At 37.5% G+C, this 25102-nt stretch overlaps 1 protein-coding gene across 1 annotated transcript; it reads right to left on the bottom strand.

Annotated features, from left to right (window-relative positions):
- Positions 1-473: 473 nt before the first annotated feature.
- On the bottom strand, positions 474-24900 carry GIPC2 (GIPC PDZ domain containing family member 2). Its single transcript, XM_065740721.1, has 6 exons — positions 24579-24900; positions 17625-17810; positions 14299-14479; positions 10769-10878; positions 9954-10035; positions 474-2569 (listed from the first exon to the last, which is right to left on the bottom strand). The coding sequence occupies exons 1-6, from the start codon at positions 24819-24821 to the stop codon at positions 2415-2417; spliced, it is 957 nt and encodes a 318-aa protein (XP_065596793.1). The 5' UTR covers positions 24822-24900; the 3' UTR covers positions 474-2414.
- Between the last annotated feature and the right edge of the window lie 202 nt (positions 24901-25102).

The raw sequence follows: 25102 nt of genomic DNA, 5'->3' as shown, positions 1-25102 counted from the left end.
ATATAAAGAACTGTTTTAATCCAATTTAAGCTGTTAAGTTTCAAAGTTCACAGCAAACATGCAGTAGGTTTCAGAGGGCGGTAAAAACCTGACATCAAACAACAATTCTCATGAGATTTTCTCATGAAAAACAACATACAAAAAAATCAGTTCACATAAAAAAAACCAAAAAACTGCAGTTTGTTTTTTTTGTCCTTTGCATATAATGCTTGAAAAGCCTTTCACTCTGCATTACATCATCTGATAGCTTTTTCTTAATAAAGTATTATAAATACTGATCTTTGAGTCAAAAGTAATTTTCAAATTCAAAGGACAATATTTTCAAAGTTTTATGATATAACAAACTAAAAAAGAAATACAGAAATTGTGTAGTTACAAATTTGAATACCAGACAAGATTTTCACAAATGCATGATTATACTAATAGCTACTTGAATACCCATTGCACTATGAATAAGGTTGCATAAAATAAATTCTGTAGCTGAAGCAACATCTGGCAAACTAAAGGTGTCTCAAAAGATGTATCTTTGATTTCCAAAATTAGCTCTTTTAAAAGTGTGAAATACTCATCGCTGACCGTATTTTTAAGCTAATGATCTCAGAACTTTATGATTTCATTAAATCCCATTTCTGCATCTAAAACCTATTGGTAATGGAGAAAAGTACAGGTGTACTTTCCCTCATCTTGAGCACAGCAGTAAGCCTGAAAGTAGAGCCGCAAACAATTGAGGCTATCTGACAGCTCCCTGCAGACCATGCACCGAATTATGAGAATTAGTTACTTTTCAAATAGCATTCAAGGCTGAGTTACTATCTTCTCTCAATTCTAACTCAGATTCTGAGAGAAAAAGATGAAGGCAGAAAGGACTATTTAGCAACTATCCAGCTCCACCTACAGCATTATGGTTGGATTTGATGATCTTGAAGGTCTTTTCCATCTTAGATAATTTGATGATTCCATATACTAAGAACCACATGCTTACACTGCTACTCTGATTAGTACTTACATTGGCTAGAATTAGTACTTCAAATGAACTTGTGGAAGCTACATTTAATAATATTTTCACTCTACAAAACATACACACTTCACTGCTGTTATTGACTAAGTTTTAGATTGACTTGCAAGCTGTATATAATTAGTTAAACAACATGAATTTCCTACAAAAATAATTACAAGGAGCAAGAATTATTTACCATACTTTAGAATGCAATGTGATTTTCAGGCAACATCTTATTCATGCATAGCTGGAAAATGCAAGCAATCTATTCAGTTGGGTACTGGTGTCATTATGCTATGTGTGCTGGAAATAGTGTATGTGCAAATGAGAACTCAGGAAAAATAAGATAGATCAACATACTTTATTATAGTGAGTGTTAGTGAAATTGCAATCACTATTTAAATCTTGGTTCTGCAATAAAATCCATAAAAAACACAACAGATCAGTGTGTGAGTTTCAGAGATTATTTTGCTATTTTAATCAATGTAATAAGACATATTATGGCTTAAGGATGTATTTCTTGAGCATTAATTTTTTCAAAATAAAATGAATAGCCAAAACAGAGTTATCTGCTACAGATAACATTTTAGGTATTATTTTGTAATACAACTCTGTATAGTCCATTGCTGTTTAAGAAGGAATTATTTAGTTTTTATTCTTGAGAATTCAATTTTTCTATTCCACCAAGAAGTAGTTTAGAGAATGATACGGTCCACAGTACTTTAACGTTCCATGACCAATATCCCCTTACTTAGAGGAGTCCTGTGCAAGGCAGAGAGAGTGCTCAACTGCAGCAGAAGATTATGAGATCAGATTCACTGTTATTAAATACAGAGAAAAGCTATTCAACCTGTACTCTTCTCCCTAAAATTGCACTTCTCAAAATAATATTCCCTGTGGTCCCATTTCAGCAATGGGATGTAAAGAAAATCATCTGCTCACAACATTTATTTATTTTCCTTTTAATAACAAATTTTCTAGTAAAACTATATATTTTTAGTTCTCATAACTCGAGAATAGCCTCAACTTTTGTATACGTGTATGTATTTCTATATATAGAAATTTATGATCACACACGTATTTGAAGATACATGCATATTACATCCCTGGAAACACTAGTTATACAAGGCACTTGTACAATGCAATTTTGACACCTATGAACTTTCTTAAATAGAATAAAATGTCTGATCTCCATATGCCTCTGTACTACTTATTTCATAAAAACGAATAACAATATTATACAAAAGCTTCAGTTTATCTTCATTTCTGTTAGAAACTTCCCTTTGTAAAATAAAGTTTCTGATAAGAATATTTATACAGAGCACCCTAGATTTATATCAATAAAATATTAGTATTCTGACGTATGTAGTTCAAAGTCATTTTATATTTTTGAAGAGAACAATAAACATCACAATTATCATTCCAGTCGTCCTTGCTTAGCATCTCCTATTGCTCCCCACACATCAAAGACGAACTCATCTGGAAATGCGAAGTCTCCAAGAGTTTCATCCAATGCCACTGCAAATTCATCTGGGTTTTTCTTGTCTCTTCCTGCTTCTACCATTGTTGCAGCTATAAAACAAATGAACAAAAAGAAAATGCAATTATTCTCATTGAAGTGACAACTAACATTTGTCCAAGATATTATTTGAGTGTTTTCAGTGTCCAGTAATGTTAAGGGGATTTAAAGCTTACCTACTAAATATTAATGAATTTAGGATTCACGCACTCTCTCCCACATTAGCTACATTCTGTTCTTGGCAATGTGACAGCTTCCTTGGAGTGTTCATTACATACTCTATTTTTTCAGAGGATATTAATTCTAGCAGTCTTCATTTATCTTTCATTAAATTATGTTCACCATTCATTACTACACATGAAGCATGGGTCTATAGGCAAGGTACAGCAAACTCCTGAGACAAGTCCCATGCTAGTGCACAACCAACCTCAGCAAGTTTGATGTGGTTTAGATCAGTGAGCCTGCAAGCCCAAAAGGCACACTCAAATGCTTCTTTCCCACTAACCAACTAACAAAAGATCCCAGCAAGTCAGAGTTTAAGGTAGCCAAGTTTATTCCGTTTACTTTTTTGCTTATTATTTTTTTTTTCAAAAAGTTTGAACATGGGAAAAATAATATACAGCCTATGAAGTAGATACAAAGCAACTGAATTAGTGTGGGTTTGCTAGAAACTGCTTCTAAGTTTAAGTGCTAAGTATAACCTGTATTTGAAAGAGTAATGATAAAGCGTAGAGAAAACTCTTGAATACTCCAAGAAAAAAAATTCAAATACTATGCACTATGTTCAACACGGGCACAGTGTCATTAAAAAAAATAATAATAATAACAAAAAAGAGCAGAAAGTTAACACCATTTGTTAACAAACAGAAATGGACTGAAATCTTGTTCACTCGTGCCATCCAACATTTTCTCCTGTTAAACACATGAGAATCAGTCTTCATCAAGTTTCAGACTTCAGCTTGGAAACTGCTTTAGCCACTAGACAACTCCTCAGATTCCAGGACAAATTGCAAGTCTATTACAAACAGCACTCAACAGAGGCTATCAGGATACTGGCACAAAGGAAAGCTGTGGGGGCCCAAAGTCCTCTCTGTCACAGCACCTTCACCTCCCAAAAAGTTGAGAGATGTCAGTACAGAAGAGAACAGCAAAGCTATGCCAGTAGGCTATCTTGGTTTGAGGTGTGCAGAAGACTGTAAAACAGACTCAGTACAAACAGAAATGTTGAGTGAGTTTATTTTCTGAGCTGTATATCTACTCTATAGCCTTAGTCTCTTCATATTAACAAAAAGATTATACTGTACAACAGATGAAATCCCAAAGTCTGATTTATTTCATTATCACCATTTACACCTGCCTTAAACTGCAAGATGTTCTTCATCTTTTGTTATATATACATCAAGTAACCACCACCTTCTTCAGAAACATAAAATGCTAATGTCAGACATGAAGGATTTAATAACTTTTAGGTTTTTTTTTTTAATAGGAATAACCAAGTGCAAAACATGTATTACAGTGCCCAAGAAAGGGGAGTAAATCCTGAAATCACAGATGGTTTCAGTAGGATAGCCTACTGCATGCTTGCTATGTAATGCGTGCACTGAGTGGTACTGAAACGGCAAAATCTCACTGATAAATGCAAAATAAACTTCCTCTGTTCTAACGTGTATTTAATATTATTTCATTAACCTGAAACTGACAGTTATGAACTTCTGGAAAATAGAGCTGGTTCTTATGCAAACTTTTAACAAGCTGAGAGCAAACTGGAGCCACATGCCATACTGTAGACGTCAGCAACAGCGGTTCTGAAGAAATGTGATGTTTCAGTTTTAACTTCATTCAGACGTGAGACTGCAAAACAGGATCCCCATGCCAAAATATCACAAAGAAGCCCAAAGTCTGACAAACAAACTGCTGTGCTAAAGGAAGCTTCAGCATTACCCACCCTCCTGGCAACACTAGAGAATCTCAAGGACTTAAGACCTCTCTCCCTGCCAAAAATAACGTATTCCTGTTGTGTCATTTCTTTCTTCATCCCCCTTGAAGTCCCTGGAGTACCATCTAAGAGCACTCAAGATGGGAAAATGGGGTGAAGGGTGTAATTTAACCTTTTAACAGACTTCCTGACGTGAATGAGGATATGAAGCCACTCCATAGACACACTGAAACAAAGGTGAAGGGAGAGAAGATGTGCAAGGTGAAAGACAATTTAGACGTAAGAAAATGTCTAGATACAGTTCCTTTAAATATATATTTATAAAAATATAGGCAGTCATCAAAAGAGTGAGGATCGTGACAAATATTCCAGCAGAGAGTGGTAGCAAGGAATTCTGGAGTTAAACTGATACATGAAAGAGTCACATGACAGTTTAAGAGCAGTGATAAGACAACACATTCTTATATTAAAGTTCAACCATCCTAGTTAGAACTTCAGAATTACACAGTCATTAACCAAAATGCTACTTCAAACAAGGCTGTTTAAATATTGAACTTCCCAAATTATGGAGTCTTAAAAATATTTTTATATGTTTAACAAGCTTGAAAACAAAACCTACCAAACTTAGGCAATCGAGACACATTCCAACCTAAACGATAAGTCAAAATGTCACTGCCATTTGAGAGCAGCAGCCTCAAACGTTTACAAGTTTACAGCCAAAAACGTTTACAGTCATATTGAACAATTGCAATCAGCACAGCTACACTTAATGAGCTATATTTGTTAACGTACACTGCTCTTACCTAGTTTACCTGGTACACTGGAACACACTTATGCAGAAAGTGCAAGAGCTTCTCGGCTCCTGCATACCTTTTCAGTAGCGTGGTGCTGACCTCTAGTGCCAGCAGGATTATATTACCGTATGACAAATGGCAACGAGGTATGTAAGCAATCCTCCTCGGTGTTGGCACACTAGTTTTATCACCGATGTATACATATTTGCAAAGGTGAACCCTATTTCACTAGTTTCATACATACAGAAGCACTAAGGCAGAATAGTTCCTCTATCATGCAGTGTACACAGTCTTATCCCCCAGGCAGTTGTCACATGTATGGCATGGCATCCATCTCCTCAGAGGCACAGCTGGAAAAATCTGTGCAGAATACTCATGTTTACATGTTGACAATTGCAAAGCAGAATTCCCAAGGCAAATAAAAGAGGGCATTTGGTGGAGATGTGGCAACTGGAAGAGAACTTTACTGGCTCTCAGAGGATAACATCTCTGTGTCAAATTGCTTTCACTCCCCCTTTTCCCCCCACTGCTTCTAATGACAGCTACACAATAAGTAATTGCAGGAATTTTATTCTAATACAGAGAATATTTTTTGGATGATTCAGATAGTTCCATTGTCTTAAAAAATTTGTTTTAAAATCCCACTGCTAGCAATGCTCACACTTGAAAAAAATTCATATAAAACATGAAAAGTTCAGTGAACTCAAAAGTGACAAAAGGAGTTAAGTCTTCTCAGCCTCAACCAAGAAGCTCACTATCAGGCTTCTCAGAACACAACCACACTACATGCCAGGTTTTGCTACCTTCTCTTCTGTCATTTTCAGGAAAAACAAAAAACTTTCAGAAGCTTTAACAGAAATTTCAGTACTTATTTAGCTGTAATGATATCAGTTTTGCTTTCATCAAAAGGTAACAAACATCAGCCTAGCCTAACAAATTAAAAGAGTAAAAATTGTCATCCACATTCTTTATCAATATGTCAGAAAACAAAGCATGCCATTAAAGTTTTCAGTGTTTAATATTCCTTATTGTTAGTTTCATGTTGAAAAGTGTCAGACATGGCATTCAGTGAGCCTTTGAAAATATCCTTTCTACTTGTTTCCTTTTACTGCATCAGTAAAAATTCTTTTTGGAGTGAAGAAGCAGATTCTCATTTAACCAGCTTCGCTACCCTTTCCTTTTCCATACTTCTTTTCATTATTTGCTTAAAGTAAATGAGAACAGTCAAACAATATACCCCAGTGTGTATTTACATTGTTTATGATTGCTCACATATTCAGTGTCTCAAAATAATCAATTTGAAGGGTACAGAACGAAAACTGGAGAAATACAATCCTTCGGAGTATTAAGTTTGGTGACAAGAGAAGAAAGTAACAGATTCAAGGAGAATAACACTTAATTCAAAACATTTCAAAATACAAATAACCATCCAACATTGCTGGATGTACTCGTGATCAAAGAATAAAAGCTTCAGTGAGAAAAAGCTTAAACTATATGAAATATAGTCATATTTTGACTACATGGAAAGCTAGAACAACAAAAACAGAAACTGAGAAGTAGATCTGAATTCTTCTGAACAGAACTGAGGAATATGCAAAGGTATGTAATGCCTGACAACATTAAATAAACATCTGAAAGGAAATAATCATACAAAAGCATAAAAAATAGAACAAGAGTAGCCAGAAGATGTTGGAAGGTCTCAACTTGGACAGTAAACCCTTTTGCCAAAGTTTTCCATTGAGTGCATTCTGGAATTGAATGCTGTAGATCCAGGCTTCCTCCCACCCACAATTTTCATTATCAAACACAGCTTATCTCAATTTATCGATCTTAAAAATAAATGCCATAAGAATTCATCACTAACACTGCTTTCTGAGTTATTCCAATTAGTCAATTGTTCATATTCCTTTATCAGAAAAAACTGACAAGGTATAAAATAACCTTCAGCAGCCTTCACTAATGCATTTGTATTTTAAAGAAAGCTGAAATCTAAGCCCAATTTCTAAGATACACCTCTAACTGAGGACTATGTTTCCAGAGCCAAATGTCTTTTCTATGAATTAAGCCATTTTTTTTTCCAGTAAAATAGAGAGGTAAAAGAGGCAGGAATGTAAATCTCAACAGCATCTAGATACCTGAAAATAACCAACTGTCCCTCCCCCCCCCCCAAAAAAAAGAGTATATGAATTTCCATTAAGTGATTTCCAAGCTTTTCCTCTAACTCAGGGATTTGTGTGTATATTTAGTCAGCCATTCTTGAAACTGTCAAGATACTTAGCAATGCAAAAATTAAGGACTTTATCTCATCTTTAATTCTGTCTATAATTTTACATTATTTTTCTTTCTAACTTCTGACTCAAAATTGGAGCACTGTTTCAGAATTCAATCACACTATGGAAGTGTCATTTTAATGGAGACGAAAAAACAGTATTAACTGACAACCAGAGCTTCTGACAAACAGAACTGCATGGGAGTGAGCAATGATTGAGATCTTAATCACTTGTCAGCTGTCGCATTGTGATGACTTGCATTTTCAACTAATCTGGTTTGAGTAATGAGTGAAATTTCTAGCTGAGCAGTGATTGGCATTCTCTGAATGAATCCTTTCCTCATATTTCATTTTCATGGGTGACTGATCACATCCAGTATATAAAAAAATGACATATGTTAATTGAACAGATTTGTGACAAGTGATTAACTCTCCTTACCTAAAGACTTCTAGAGCTCTTTAATTATTTAAAAGTTGATAAAACTTATTTTTCTTTTTTTGCCATCACCATTGGCCCTAGACTAAGATTTGAACTTCAAGTAATAGCTCCAAGGATGAAAACTAGAGCTATGTAAGCCCTGTAGTCTTTGATTCATGCCAATTTATCTTTGTTTAACAGACTTCTTGAGAAGAAGAGAAGGAAGAGGTGAAAGGCAAATCAACTACCCAGTTGGGAAGCACAGAGTCGATTTGAGGACAAAGACCTGTTCATTCTTTAAAAATTTTTTAAAGGCAGTCTTTGGAACTATCTAAGCTATATACTCAGAGATGCAAGGACATTAGATCTGTTAAAATACATATATTAAAATAACAAGGAATTCATAGCACTCTATCAACTGCTCGGCAACCAGCAGAGTCAAGCTTTTACTGAAAACTGAACTGCTCAGTCAACTGTGCAAGAGCCATCCTGAAATGACAGTGAGAGTCAAAGAAAGGTAACAGTAGTTTCCACAGGAATTCACCATTCTGTTACAGAGCAGAGCAGATTTAAAATACAAGCTGTAGCCTATGGTCTCAGGATCCTGGGCTGCAGATACCAAAACAAGAGCTACTTGTTCCTATGGGGCAGGGACCTTGGATGTAACAAACAAGGACAGAAGCCTCCAGGAGACTGGATCAAGCTGGGGCTTGTAACAGCTGCAGGACAGAAACAGCTCCAGAAGAGGTGACTGGCACAAGTCTCGGAAGCTTTGAAGCCTGAGCCAGAGATTGTTCACTGTAAACCTAAACAGAGGGTCAGTCAGCACCACCCAGGGCTCCTGAGAGCATATTACATGCCAGAGGCATTGTGTATTGCTGTTGCTAGGAATAGAATTTTTGAGAACTGTTAGTTTTCTTAGAATTGGGAGGTTAATATCTGCAAAACAGCATTATCAACTTTTGTACAGCTCCACTCTCACTTCCATGCCAGGAAGCCCACCTTTACCTTAGGCTGAGAGACAAATAGTACTTTACCCCCAATTTTTACTGTGAAGAAATGTGTAGAGCTGCCAATAAGACACTCGCCAGTAGGAGCAGCCCCTTTTGGTTATTCAGATTATTTTCTATTATTCTCATTCCTGTCTGCTAACTGCTGCCTGTCCAACCATTCTGTTTTGCCCTTAGCTACATTCTAGACCTATCACCTCTTCTGCTTTGCCTACCACTTCTCTCACACAAAGGTTTTCTTTCAATATTGCTTTCCATTTAGTTTGTCTTTTCTTAATCACAAAACATAAGCAGCTTCTTCCCTTACAGATGGAAGTTCATATTCAATTCTTTTGACATTAACAACAGCTGCAGGGACAAGTTTAGTGCAGTTTTAAGGAACTTATAATATTGATGTTCAACAGTTTCATTATAAATTGATTATTTTAAAGCTAGCAAATACAGTGGATGTTTTCCCGTGTTTCTTCAGGAAAATAGGCCTTAAAGAATTTGATAAATCTGTGCAATTACTCTATCAGTCCTGTTGCTAAATATATATTTACTCCTTCACTGAAAAAAGATCCCAGATTCTAACTTTATTGATCTCCTTTAAAATGTCTAAGCCAAGAGATGAAAGGGAGGGGGAGGGAAGGAAAAATAGCAAAGAGACATTCTTGGCCTTAACAATTCTCCAATCTCACATACAAGCTCAGCTAGAAAATATATGCCAGAGTAAGAACAGCAATGACAGTTAATTGCATTTATAATTAATGGCAAATAACTAAGCAAATTATGCAACGGTGTATAGATAGTGTTCAGAAAGATTCATTACATCATTAGGCTTGTAGTGAGAAATTCTTCCTTTTAATAAAGAGATACATTTGGAAAAATACAGAAAAGTTCTTGAGATTACATTCTAGTCAGGTTTTGTTTTGCTTACATCCATAGACTGAAATGCCCTATATATTATAGTCGAGATAAAATGAGAAATTATTCAATCATTTAGTAGTAGTACATCTGTTAAAACTCACCTAATTCAATATCTCTTATCCCCATGTACGTTTCAAGAAGCTCATCCACTTTTTTTACTGCTTTTTCTTCAACTTCAGACAGCTTTATTAAAATAAAGGGAGAGAAAGTAGAAAAGTATTATTATATCCTATGTAGACTTTAAAACAAGAAATCATCTACTGCTTATCCTCACTCTCACTGTAGCTGCTTAGACTTTCAAAACCCAAAAGTAAATCACATTGTTCCACCCCTACTCCCTTCTTTTCCCAAACTCAAATCATTTCACAAACTTCAAACAGCACACCTCTTGCACTGACCAAGCAAAACACAGGCCTTTCAACTGCAGATAATACAGACCTTTATCAAAGCCTCATCAGCTTTGGAGGAATCTGAAATAAGTAACAATTCTTCTTACAAACATTATTCCTGTTTTTACACACATTCATGCCAGTGTAAGTCATTAGCCTCTCCTAACAGCCACACTTAAACTAGCCCAGTACACTTTGTGGTGTCAGATACAGAACCACATCTTCAGCCATTGCTCTTATTTTCTCCTTCCTTCTTTTCAACATTTCCTAGTATAATCTACTTCAACATCATCCATCTAGACATTTAGGTAAAGGTTCTCCATTTCCAGACTCTTCAGCCCCATCCTACCTTTCCTAGCCTTCAACTTTGTGTAAACTTTTCTCCTTGCCGAAAAGTCCTCATCATTAAATCCCACAAGCTTTACAACATGTGGATTTTCCCTTCCTGCTTTACCTTAAAAACTCCAGGAAAGACTAAATCAGATGTTAGAAGATTGAATTATTGAAAAGCCACAAAATATCCATACCATTTCCTCCACAGTAGCAGGACCTTTATTTCTCAGACGAAGTGTTTCTCTGCCTCTGGAGATTTTAGCCTCTGTCAGAGTTCCACCTTTAGATCTTGCTGCCACCTTTTCTAAAGTCAAAAAGAAGACGAAATAAATAAATAAAACTAAGTATATGGTATGTATACAAATCATGTGCTTCAGCCATTACATTACCTTCAGTTTTAATTCTAATCAAGATCTAATGGGCATCTAAAACTTTAATCGTAAATTAACTACATATTCTGTATAGCTTTGCTGACAATTTCTTGTCTTCAAATTTGATAACCACTTTGACTATGCTGAAGCTGGGACTTCTATTGACCAGTATATCAGTTGAAGCCTCTTGTGTTCAGTATCATGTACACATTTCATATAATTTTACTTCCATATTCGACAAAAACTACAAGTACTTACTATCAGATAATGTCTGAATACTGACATACCCTGCACTTCATATGCAGAGTATGTGGCAGCTTTAGCTTTGCAACATTTTTATCCTTCACTGAGGCTGTGAGGAAAACACCATAACAAAATGCATGATAATAAGTTCATAAGTTCATAAGTTCATAAGTTCATAAGGTTGGAAAGGACCTATAAGATCATCTAGTCCAACCATCCTCCTATCACTATCTCTACCCAACTACTAAATTAAGTCCTTTAGCACCTCATCTAAACGCTTCTTGAACAGCGCTAGGGATGGTGCCTCAACCACCTCCCTAGGCAGGCCATTCCAGTGCCTGACCACTCTTTCAGAAAAGAAATGCTTCCTGAGGTCTAATCTAAATCTTCCCTGGCGCAACTTGTGGCCATTCCCTCTCGTCCTGAATGAGCCACTCTGAGATGAAAAGGTCTGTTTATTTCCTGCTAAACCATTTGATTACTATCAGTCACTTAGATGAAACTGTCTGTAAAGTAGGCCTGTGGGAGTTTTTCCACAGGTTTCAGTAAAGTCAGGACTTCACAGATAATAAATCCCTGAAGAGAATATTTGGTTTTACCTTAAGTTTTCTTCACCTGAATTTTGTTCATTATGTTAGTAAATGAAGTATGAAATCACACAAGATTTGGCTGATCTTAGCCTTTGTGATCTAGGACATAATTTTATATACAGGATTGGTGAGGATTTTATATACTTACTAACTCAGTAAACTCTGAAAGTACTAGAAAGAATTTTGTAGAATTGTTTTCACTGTGCTATTTTCTCCTCTAGACTCTTACTTTCAGAAGGAGACCTTACACTGCATGTGCTTTGTCTAGAATCATAGAATTGCTCAGGTTGGAAAAGACCTTCAAGATCAAGTCCAACCTCAACCTATCCGTACTACCCTAACTCTAACATCTCACCATTAAATCACATCCCTGAGCCTAGGTAGGTTCCGTCTAATTGGCTTTGCATCAGTAGTTAAAATGCAGACCATTCTACTAAAAAAAAGTCCTGGAATGTGATTTTTAATTAAATTTAAAATACAAATATTTGTTAATTTGTCTCAAAAGGCCATTCCTGATGTAATGTACATATTTTCCGAGTTCTGCCATCACTAGCACCTTAAACTATGACAATCTTAGCTTGCAAAGTTTAAAAATAAAGCTCTCTGGCCAACATAGAAACTATTTTTCATATTCATATGATTTAAATTTACAGTTTGCACTACGTTCTCTTTGCTTTGTTTCTATTGTTTTTACCAATTCACTGAAGTCTAGCTTATGATTGATAAGGACAAGCCTTATTCAGAGAAGTCTGCAATTCTGTACTTCAAGCCTTGCCTAGGGCAGCTGTGGCAGCATCTGCTCACATGGTAGGAAGATGTCCAACCACTAAATTACACTTGTATTCACTTTCCACTAACAGGAAGGAAAATAAAAGCCCGTAATTTGAAAAAGACTTGTTTCTAATTTGTACATCTTCAGAAACATTAAGTAACCAGGTTCTGTTGAAATTAACAGGAATCCTGCATCAACTTGTCCAGCAGGATTTGGATCTTGTCACCTCCTCTGTGGCTATTCTAGGCATGCTGCAGCATAAACCATCTCATACAAATTTGTGTCTAAAGCTCAACTGCACCTAAAGCAAAAGCCAGGGTACAGTAAATATACATGCAGCCTTCAAAAATCCATCCAATAAGCTCTATTTCACTCTTAATTTAATGTCAGAATCAAGGTACTGCCATGAAATTACCAAGTTCCCTTCTCTACATTATCAGCAGGTTAAGAGGTACTTTAACAATCTTAGGAAAATAACCACTATTAAATAATGGTTCAAGTAATCAAATGCTGGTTTACCCCAGTCTTTACAAACAGACTATGTAATAGACTTAGCCCTGAATACCTGTATTAAAAAATTATTATATTGCTAATTGCAACACTGTAAGCACATTATGCTGAAGTAGTATTACAACATACACATTTACTTAACAGTAGTATTAACTTATATTCAGATATATTAGAGACATATTGCATTCTGTGCAGAAGCACTGAAAGCAATCTTCAGATTTCTCTCATTCTCAATTTCTGCTGTTATTCTGACACCAAGTGTCAAGACTAGTGTATGACAGCAGTTGTAAACTGCTAACAGACAAAAAAAAAGGATTTGAAAAAAAAATAATAATCAAACCTTTTCCACTCCGGTGAAAACACTGCTAGCATGCATGAAGTCAGACATAAAATGTAACAGTACCTTGAACTTCTTTGTTAAAGAAAAATAATGCATGGATCAGGGGGAGAAAAAAAATAAACAGAATAAAAAATAAATAAAAATCAAAACTTAACCTCTATTTTGGTTCCCTAAGCTAACTTAACAGACTAATTTGTTTATTTTTACTACACCAATAAAATTAATGTAGATAAGGATTAGCAGGAGGTATACTTTTGTCCTATATAGGTATCACTTTCACATAACATTCAGGTGCCAGGTAGAGATAGAGCTTTGTCTAACTCCTTTTCTTCTGTTGCAAGTAGATATGCTGTATAATCTTAGAGAGAAAAAAATGATGGAGAGAGCAGCAAAGGAGATGCTCTGAAGAATCCAAGACTCCTCCACATCATTCTTCTGCATTAGAGAGCTCAGTCCCACCTCAACCTCACAAATAGAAAGATCTGATACACAGAAGTATAGGGTTTATATAAGAGATGTAGAAGGAAAAAAAAAGGAAGTTTGAGGATCAGTGAAATGATTCACACTTTAAAATCATGCCTATGAAACAATTTCTGTACTTGTTTTGCACTGTCATGTGGCATCAAAGAAATCAAGCAACTGAGACTCACTGCTGAGTCAGCCCATACCAGGATAACTACTGGAGAAAGCAGATGGAAGAAAATTCATTCCTAAAATTCCAACTCTAAGACTAAATATATATATATATACACATACACACACACACATATGTGTGCGTGTAGAACATTCTTCTCTTTTTGCAGCAGTTACATTACCTTGCCTAAAAACAAACCTATAGTGGAGTGCAACTCAGAGTTGAATATCCAGGGAACAAGGCAAAGAGTCAAACAACACTCACCAAATGACTTCATAGGCTCTATCAACTTCAATTTGAACACCTGACCTTTCTCCAGATCTTTTAGCATTTTGGCAACTTCATAATGCCGGAGATCTGACACATCTTTTCCATTTATAGACTCTATGTGATCACCCACGCAGATCATTTTGGTTCGGTCCATAAGGCTCCCTTCTCTGATTCGCTATTGTTAAAAAAACAGAAAACTATTAGAAACAATTTTTTGAAATAGTAAAGAGGTGACAGATTCAAGAACATCAGCTAAAAATATTGATAGCATTGAGTTCATTTTACCAGCAGGACATTTTGACTGTAAGATTTATGCCACAAAAGACAAATTATTTTTAAACAAAGTAATATACATTGCCTACAAAATCAACAGTAGAAAAAAATGCAATCACACTTCAGAAGTTAAGGCTTCTGAGTAAGCCAATGTGTTGGTTTTTTTTCCTTCAGTTCTTTTTTTTTTCTTTAAAACTGTAGACAAATGTGCCAGTAACGTGAACACCATCTTGACTTTTGGTTTTAATTTAATAGTCTGACAAGCATAGGTACAAAACTTCCCATGTATAGTCCAAGGACATAGAAAAAAAATGTGAAATACAGTAAAAAAGGAGGCACTATAAAACTCTAGTCTTAATAAGGCTTACCTATAGTGAGCAAATTTCTACAATTTTCCTCACTGAGCTATGTAACTGCACGTAGTTATTTCCTGTGAAATAACAATAAAGGACAAAAAACACTTCCAAATGCTATTTCAGGGAACAGAAGTGGTCATAAAGAGGTCATAAAATGAAACAGAATTTAGTATTCATAGTTTTTCCAAAGTTCAATTTATTGTGAGGAAAAACAATCATTAAAAGATCTCTTTGATTTATCAAGTCAATTAAAAGGCAATTAAGATTTCAGTGATTCAGTTTATTGTTGTTAAATGCTGTCATATTTATCGTGCTCCAGTCATGAAAGCCATTATCCTATTTAACATAAAAGCTATAACATACTAGAATGTCTCATATTTTGCAGAAATACAGATTATTTAGGAAGATTTTCAAATGAAATGTACTTTTCATTTAAAACTGACACTAGTTTCAAGCAGGCTTTGGGTTTACAGTGAGACAATGGAGATAAACATATTTCTAGCTAACACTATAGCACTTTTCCTAGCTGCTAACTATCTTAAAAACCTGTTTCTAGTTTATGTGCACATGTCTAAGCCCACATATGTGCCTCCATCTGAGAGTCAGTGGGAAGTGTGATAGCGCTCACTGTCCTATAAGACACTGCAACAATTTTTAGCTTCAGACAGAGCTTAACTCTTTCTAGCACCTTTTGTTATTGCTGTTTATCCTAGATTAAAAAACAAAAAGAAGTCTTATAGTGAAAGAAAAGAGGGGTGTTGTATGCAAACAAAAAAACAGGCCCCAAATATATTTCTGTTACCAAGTCCCAGGGTTCAAAATTGTGTCTGCTGCACTTCACTTTTAGTTTAAGTGCTGAATTCATTCTTACTACCTTTTTTCTTCAGTTGGATCCTAATACCAAGACCATTTAAGTAGTATTACCTGAAAACACCAATTGTGCAGCATTCCAACAGTTTTTTTCTATGTGACAGCACTCCAAGTTAACTGACTCAAGACAGTCAAACTATATTGTCAAAACAATAAAGATGCAATTGATATGCTTGCATTTCAAGTGCACTAGAGAACATACTGAAGCTAGGATCTCTATTTCCAATGAAAATATAAGCAAATAATTCCAAAATATTTGTTAAGTAAAGACAGTTTCTGCTTAGCAATTTAGCCAGTCAACTAAATAAATAAAATACACAAAAGTAAATGCTGTATATTTATACATATTCTGCTGTTTAAAATAAGCCATTAACAAAAGATGCAATAGCTAGCAACAAAGCAACTTCGTAGAAAATCTTTTGAACTAATGCAGAATTACATTCCCATGAAGTTTGCACTACATCTCTTATACCTATTACTAGACCAACATAACGACAATGTTTTATTTATTCAGACAATTCTTATACAATTTACTGGAAACTGCAGCTTGCTGATGCAGCAAGGGTTTTCCAGTCCACTCAAATTATGCAGTAGTGTGTGATTGTTGTTTTCCCCTATTACCAACCAAGTGCAGAGAGAGTCATGTTCTACACAGTGCTGCACAAGTGAACCTGAAGCAGTGCTTTCAATGTGTTCTTTTAAAATGCAACATAAGTAGCAGTGTGACTGAGTGTTCTGGATTGCACTGATACTACCGCTAGAAATACAAAGTTCCCTATCTATAAACATAAAAATGAGGATACAATTTTGCCAGGCTGCTTGCTGAAGCCTCCACTGCATCTCAATTTTGTCAAGAGTGATCTCTATCACATTTTTTGACAGTAACAAGCAAGCCTACCTTTAGTCCACATCCTTCTTTATATCCATAGTAGCTAAGAAATGGATAGAGGATATAACATCTGCATACAAGTAGCTTTGTTTATAATAGTAATAAGATCAGCATTTGAAACAGCAATAATCAAAGGTAATTTTCAGTGTCTCACTAATAACAGGTAATTGGACTAGATTAAAGTAAAGAACCCAGAAAGGTTAGAAAATTTGGGCAGGGTTCCCAATACCTAGTTTAGCAAGAAAGGTGTCATAATTCCCTACATCTTTACTTGTCTCAAAACAAACTGCCTTGAGGTCACACAGGAGGTAAGGAGGAAAGGAGAAGAGTAATTATGATTAATACATTGCACATGCTACTGCCTATATATTCTATGCAAGTTAATTGGGATGAACCCTGTTAATCTATGTGCTCACCACCTTTCAACCCATCCTACCTAAGGCAATGCCAGTCCTGAAAAGCTGAAAGTCCTCTGTACTTGCACCTGCTCCTACAGAGCATGTAGGATTTTGCCCTATTAACAGTCAAAGAGTGAAAGAATACAATCTCATTACAGTGAGTGACAGATGTTCTATACGGATCTAACAATGATGTCAGAAAATTCTCTCACACACACAGAAAAAAAAGAGGCAGACATGAGCAATATGCAACAATTATCATTTCAGCATCAATTACACGATATAATGGTCAAAACATAAAGCCCATACACATCACAGAAGCAACAAACAAACAACCTAACTTCAAAATGACATGCAGTACAGAAATAGCTGAACTAATTTCAAATGATGAATCTAAGGAAACGCAACTCTTTCTGGTACTTACCATATGCTAAACAGCTTGATAGTTCTAAAGGATCATTAAAGCAATAATTAGCCTACTATAGTAACAAAAACTTATACAAAACAAAGCATTTAACTGGAAAATAAGTTTACCTTTACGAAGGGACAGCCAGCTCCATTGTCTGTAACAGTAAGCCCAAGCACATCATCAGATTTAAGAATTTCCAGTTCTTTTCGTTGTCCTTTTACATGGGCAAATATAAAATCTTCAAGGCCAATCTGTGCACCTAACAGTTTTTCCATGTCAACTTTATGAGTGTTCAAAGTACAAAACATGATCTGTTCAGGAAGGAAAAAAACACATTACCTTAAACTTTAACAGTTAATTAAGTTCAGTGAAACTGAGGCTGATTGGTTCTTTTAAGCAGAGCATAATACCAGCTTCAGACTGATCTATAACAGAGAGTTGTTATCATGTCATTCTCCAGCTGCCCCAGGAGAGGTGACACTCTTCATCCATGCAAATGACAAGCACCAGTAGCTCAGACAGCGGATAAGAGCTTGCAGGGAACAAAGAAAAGAGACACATCTATGCAAGCAGCCTCTCACAGTCTGCCACAGTGCATCAACCCTGGCACTAACAGCTTGAGTTTCAGCTGAACTGCTTAAGCAGGGTTTGAGCATGCCACCTCAAGAGCCACCACCATCATGTTCTTGTCATTTACCAATTTCTAACTCAGAGCATTGCTTGCGGACAGACACTGGTCTGCTCACCACAGTGCTGAATGGAGTAATCAGGCCAGTCCAGGCAGGTGACAGTCATTCTGATACAGCCCATGCTCAAGGAGCAAACAGTCTAGCAAAAAAAATCAGAAACAAATCCACTGTTCCACCTCACAGCTAGGGCATTTTCATCTGCTGGCTGCTTGACATGCTGGGACCAGACCAGAACAAGGCCCAGGGGGAGCCCCACGCAGCTTCCTCCCAGACAAAGCCAGAACGTGCAGTGTGACAGGCCGGAGAAACTCCATCCATGAGATCTACATTTGAGGCAAATGATTCCCTCAAGACCAGAGTAGAAGTAAAAATTCAAGTAGAACCAAAAGCAGGAGAGTAGGATGAGGCTGCAGCTTGATAATGCATTTGACCTTCTGTCACAGGTGCAAGCCACTGGCAAAGGACACCATCATGATACATCTACATTGCTGCCAGTGGGAAGCATCTGACAAAAACAGCAGCAGGATGTCACTTTATGTCCTACAGCTCTGCTACTACTCAAATGGCAGCCTTGCATAGGGTCCAGCAGGCCAGCCCAGCTGCTCCTAGTCAAAGTAATAGACCACTACCTGTAGAACAATTGGTGCTCTGATGGAAACAGGAGCTTCCCTTATTCCCCATCACATCTACAAAACTTATGTGGATTTCAGCCTCAGAACACTTCAAATGCCTTTTTCTTCACTCTGGTGTCACTGCACGATGGCAGTAAAAAATGAAATGAAAGCAACCAAGCTACTCAGCTCTGTTCTTGTACAAATGAAGGGAAAATGCTTTTCCGAATGTATTTCAGAGAGAGCATTTTGGCATTTTGTTTTCTTCAGTTTTATAGAACGTGGGGTCTATTTAAAATTTTTTCACTTACGGAAAATGAAATCTTAGTAGTGAGATGAAGATTCTGAAGTCTTCAGTTATTTCTTAAAAAAAAAACCACAACTAAAATAGTCTAATTGCTTATTTGATAATCCATCAAACAACCACTCCAACTTAATGCTTTAATAATAACAGTCACAACAGCACACACTTAACAGACATCAGTTTTACTCTCTCAAGTAATGTGAAAGTTTTTTCAAGCTAATCAGTACTCAAAAATATAAAATAACCTAGAGAAATTCATGTGGTTCTAATCAGATTAAATCTTATTTTATTAATACTAATCATACCAAATCATCAACTTTTCTTTAAAGCAGAAAGTTTCAATCCAGACAGATTTTATAAAACTCGTATATACATTCAGCTTTCTTGCAAGCTATGTAATTTGGCCAGTTTAAAACTGCAACCCAGTTCTAACTCCTACAATGAACAGCAAGCCCTATGACTTTATACTTGAGATATTATTATCCTCCATCTGACCTTGTCAAATAGACAATCATATAGTAATCACTGTCACACCTTTGAATAGATAAAACTGGCAACAGAGAAGAAACGTGATATTTAGAAACTCGATCCAGAGTTTCTCTTTTTAGACCTTCATCTGGATGGTATTCCCCACTACAGCCTATAAGTCTCAAGAATTCTCAGTGAGTCAGTTCCATACTAACCACAAGGCTGAGATAACATCAACTAGTCAAAAATAACACTTAAATCATTCTTTATCCTCTTTAGCAAACAACTTCTTTTTTCTCAGAACAGATATCTTCAAAGAGTAATGCACTAAAGATGTATCCACCCAGGATAATATACAGTTACACCATCAGTTATAGCATAGCTTTATTCGTACATCACTGAGGACTGCCAATGGAAAATGTGTATTTTTTTCCAAAGTTTTATGTAAGCTTAATATAGGTACCTAATAGCATTTTATATACCTAATTAAAACAACAGCTACTGTAGTACACTCTGCCACTCACTCAAAATTTGGTATAATTTTAAATATTTTCTTAGCCAAAAAAGAAACAAGAGAAAAATCAATGTGAAATTTTCATCATAAAGTCTTTTTTCTCCCTTCTCACCCTTAACCTTCATATGCATTTGATCTTTAGCTCAGCATAACAGTACTGTGACATTTCATGCCAACTATGGCAAGGTACTATAAATCATAGCTGCTATATCAGTCCTGAAATATCTAGGATACCTCCTTCACTAAGTTATCTCACACAGCAGACAGAAGAAGGAAATTCCATTTGGCTGGCAGAGGCCTCATAAAATAGATTTATCAGATAAGATTACTAACAAATTATTTCCTGCATCCATATTTTCAATAGTAAGAGACATCTGTCAACAAAAACTGAGTTATACTCTGTTATATAAAGAAACTGCATTAGATAGTTACAGTATGTATTACATAAAGCACCTGTGCAACACCTTATTGCATATGCTTTATTAATCACGTTCTTATCTTCCATTAAGCCTAAACTTTAAAGGAGTTCAAAAATAAATTGATTGAGTGATAACATGATCAGAAGACATTAAAAGCTCTACTGAGTCAAGGAGTGCTCAGATACCTTTATAAAGGACATAATAATAAAGTTACTTGAGAAGCTGAGACATTGGACTTGTACTTTTGAGCAAAATATAACACCCACTGACATATTTCCCTCTATATGTAGGTGTCATCTATATCAAGAAACCACCAACATGCTTTCTGGCTACCTTACTCATTTCATCCTCCCAGGGGAAAAGGCAGGAGTCTCAACTTGTTGCAGCAAGTAAAGTAACTGCATCCTCTTGGTTTCAGTGTGGTTTTGCTACTCTATCAAGTAGGCAACTTTGTCTCCCCACATACATCCAAAGTACTATAAACTAAGCCTTCAGTGTTTGTGTATTGTTTAAAAAGAAATAAATTCCAGAATAAACAAGAAATAGTGCAAGTTCCTCCCTACACATATGAAAATACAGCTAGAAAGCATCTGAGAAGTAGATCATTAACAGAGAAAGCACCACATGCATCACGGTAACAAATTTAAGCACCACTTCAGGGAACAGCAAACAATTGTTGCCACTGGGTTGAAAGAAGGTGCTTTGGAGGGACAGTCATCTTCGATTGTTTAAGTTTGCTTTGCTTCAGCCCTTAGGCGAAATTGTGAGAATTTGTTTCAGTAGATAAGCAGGTACTCTAAAATTTCAAATATTTTAGCAAATTTCACAAACTGATCCTTTTCTCTAACCTTCTAAACTATTTTTTAGCTTTTTTTTTTCCTGTAAATAAAAAAGCCACTTATTAAAACAAACAAACAAACAAAAAAAAAACACCTATGCTTCAACAACATTGCTCAGTTCCAGTCATTTTTCAGCAATTTCATAAAAGTTTAAACTGGACTGGTTTAAATCAAACACATCTATGAAAGTTTAATGTGGCTGAGCATTACTGTATACTTAACTGCTTAGCATAAGGAAGCAATGCCACAGAACAGCAGCCTGGGCACAAGCTCAGCAGCTGAGCTCCTATTGCTGAAAGAGAGAGCAGCTGCATTTCTACTCTTGGTGCTTCCTTTTCTGCTGTTTCCCTTATGATGTAGAAGTCCTTTCACCACATTTGATACCTCAGTCTTTACAGGCACTTGTTAGACACACCCACTAAGTATTCAATTCACCTCACCTTACAAAGCAAACAAAATAATCAGAAGTGTGAGCTGTAAGTACGCAAACTGAAAACTTGTGTGACTTTTATCATTTACCATTCCCTTCCTTTCAGGGCAAGAAATAGCCTTGCTACAGTTAGATTTTAACATTCACTTTCAAGTGCCTGGTTAGCCACTCTGAATAATTCAAAGCCCTACAACGTACTGTCACAGGAGCACACCAGCATATGCTTTAACAGATCTACACTGTTCTCTGGTCAGTGCTCATTTCTCTACCATAGAGAATGCACTTCTCTCCTGTGCAAAGAATCAAATGGCCTGGACCAGGAAAAAAAAGCACAGTAAAACTGAGGAAGGTGGACAGGAACACAGACCAAAAGCCAGGTTCAAAAGGGACAATAGGAATGCTATATTCTGATGATGTATGAAGAATAAAATAACTGGACAAGAAGTGGTGAGTATAGGGAAAGCCTCAAGAAGCCACTGTTGGTGGCTCCTTGAACCAGCAAGCAGCTCCTTTGCATTTAGGCTGGTGTTGTGCAAGACCCATCCTACCCTGCTTACAATCAAGTTCTGCATAGAAATTTCTGTAAGTCAATCACAGAGACTAGGAAAGATTCTCCAACAGAACTAAATGAATCTGGTCCTACAGGATATGATATGAAGAAGAAACAAGGTGCTGCAACCATGCTGAGTAAAAAGAAATGACAGATTGCAAGTATGGCTCATCCTGTACTGTAGTGAAATGTTTAAGTAGGAATCTATCCAAGGATCCATTCCCTTGCCTACATTGCAGTAAACTCACATGCCATGTTAAATGTATTCATTTCAGTGGTGGTTTGCCAACTGCTCTCTACACTGAACTCCTCCCCTCACCCCTTCCCCGTCTATTTTCCACCTTGGTGACTGCAGGGCAGAGATCTCTATGATAGTGCCTGTTTCCAAAGGCATTCAGGTATCACACTGTCAGGCTTCAGGGCACTTGGGTCACAGAAACTTTCCTAGACAGATAACACCTGCAAGTGGCATTTGAGTACCTCAGTCTTTCAGCTTGAAGAAGTGTTGCTTCAGGCATTATGCTTTACACTAGACTATATGAGAGCAGTAACAATTAGAAGACATTTTAAATAACACTATTTAAAATGTCTGGTATTCCCTTATTTCCAGCAAGTTTAGCAGCTATCACCAAATTCTTACGTTTCATGACAACACTTGCCACGAAACTATCCTACTTTTTCCTATTAGAATTTTGTCACAATAATTAGGTTCAGATTCCTCACTCAGCTCTGACATCTTTACAACAGGAAGTCATTTTGACTGCTATTCTTGTTTTGTACATCGTTTCTAGAAGCCAAATGAGTTTATTGAGTTAAAAAAAAAAATCTAAGCTTTGCAGCTAGTTGCCCAGAGAGGCAGTGGATGCCCCATCCCTGGAGACACTTAAGGCCAGGACAGATGGGGCTCTAAGAACCTGATCAAGCTGGAGGCAATCCTGTTCATTACAGGGGAGTTGGACTAGATGGCCTTTAAAAGGTCCCTTCCAACTCAAACTAACCTCCCATCTGCTTTTACCAATAAACCACATTTAACAAAATAAAAGCCATATAGGAGTGGGACAGCAAAGACAAAGAAGAAAAAAATATCTCCAGTTTCAATTCTCTTTAGTTTAATAAATCCTGTAGAAGTTCCAGATTATCCACCTAGCAGGAGAAATGGGAAAAGCATAATTCCTCCAGAACTGAATTTCATGGTGAATTTTTTCATTTTTATTTTTGAGTCAGCGGAGCCACAAGATTGGTAATGTACATTCACTAAGAACAAAATTAAAACAGAAAACAATCTGACAATTAGAGAACTTGAGAGTTAAAGCTATAATTGGCGATTGAACAGGGAACAAAAGGGAACAGAAGCTCAATATGGAAAGAGAACAGAGAAGCAGAAGGTCAGAGCAGCTGGGAAGGTACTGCTTAATTACTTAATGCAACAGTGACTGGTTAAACTGTATTCACCGTTACTGACACTTCTGTAATTCACTGTGTGAAATGCTGCTGGGTCAGGGCAGTCAGCCCCAGAATAAAGTCTGCAGCAGTGTCTACAGCACTTCAGAAGCAGCAGCTATACATAAGAGAAGCAGCACTGATACATGGGGACCTCTGGACACTTTAGCTCTCTCTTTCGATTTGCCACTCAGAAGTTAAGGGTCACAGAACCACGTAGGCACGGTGGAAGAACCTGATACGGCCACAGCCTTCAGCTAAGGGAAAACAATGCAGCCGCAAACACAACTCAATCATAACCCAAACAAGCATTCAATGCTTAGCTCAAATGAAAAATAAATACAATTAAAAAAGGCTGCAGAGTAATAAATAAATAAAACAAATTCGTATTACGAGTTTAAATTTAAATAACCTCAACTAAAAGGGCACCGTGTAATGATCCAGAAAAGACTTCGCAGGGGTCGCTGCAGTCGTTCCCAGAGGCGGTGTGCTCCCAGCCCGACGCTCGGTGACACGCACCCCCAGCAGCCCGCTGCTTTGTCCTTCATTCTGGCAGGAATCGCCGCAGCCACTAACCCCTCACTGGAAATAATTAATCCACCCCATTCCGGCATGCCCCAGCGCTGCGGAGCCGCGCTAGCAGCAGGCCGGCCTGAAGTTCATCAGTGCGGCAGTTAGTCGGAAGGGACCAGTTTCTTTCCGTGCAGAAGTTAAACGCGGTTACACTTACTCCCCTTCCCACACGTAAATGTTCGCTTGAAAACGCAGTTTGGCCCATAAGGGCACGCGGAGCCGCCACCCAGCCCGGGCCCTACCTCGGTGGGGGCGATGCCGAACACATCGGCGATCTTCGCGTACAGCTCGCGGGCGCTGCTGAAGCCCTCCACGCGGCCCGTGGGGCTGCCGTGCGCCAGCTGCGCGTGGAACTGCAGCCGCGAGGCGCTCGTCGCAGGAGCCGGAGCCTCCGCCGCGGGCGGTGGGGACGCTGCCTCGCTGTCCACCAGCTTGGAGGTCTCCTTGGACTTGCCCTTCTTCCTGGTCCCCAGCCCCAGAGGCATCTTCCTCGCCTGCAGCGGGCTCCGGCCGCCGGGTCCCCGCGCTGGACTCTGCCCCCGGCGCCGCCCCGGCCCGGCGCGGCCATGCCGCCGCCAGGTGAGGCCCGGGCCCGCCCGCTCCGCCCCGCCCCGCCGGGCCCTCCCGCCCCGCTCCCGGCTGGGAAGCGCCAGGCAGCCCCGGGCCACCGCCCACACGAAAGCAAAGTAACACGGACCGGGGACAGGAGCTAATCCTGTACATAAACAACGCTTCCTGTCCCAGGGATTGATTAGGAAGGGTTTTA

The sequence above is a fragment of the Cyrtonyx montezumae genome, unplaced genomic scaffold (genome assembly GCF_038088225.1).
Source record: "Cyrtonyx montezumae isolate F1298 unplaced genomic scaffold, pur_monq_1.0 scaffold_1, whole genome shotgun sequence".
Classification (NCBI taxonomy): domain Eukaryota; kingdom Metazoa; phylum Chordata; class Aves; order Galliformes; family Odontophoridae; genus Cyrtonyx; species Cyrtonyx montezumae.
This window is presented reverse-complemented; position numbering and strand designations above follow the sequence as displayed.

What these genes read in the sequence shown, in the direction of transcription:
- GIPC2 (XM_065740721.1), bottom strand. Translation starts at nt 24,821, where the DNA reads ATGCCTCTGGGGCTGGGGACCAGGAAGAAGGGCAAGTCCAAGGAGACC. An exon ending in TCGGCATCGCCCCCACCGAG is followed by an intron (nt 17,811 to 24,578) that starts GTAGGGCCCGGG and finishes CTTCCTGAACAG; the next exon opens with ATCATGTTTTGTACTTTGAA. An exon ending in CTGGCTGTCCCTTCGTAAAG is followed by an intron (nt 14,480 to 17,624) that starts GTAAACTTATTT and finishes TTTTAACAATAG; the next exon opens with CGAATCAGAGAAGGGAGCCT.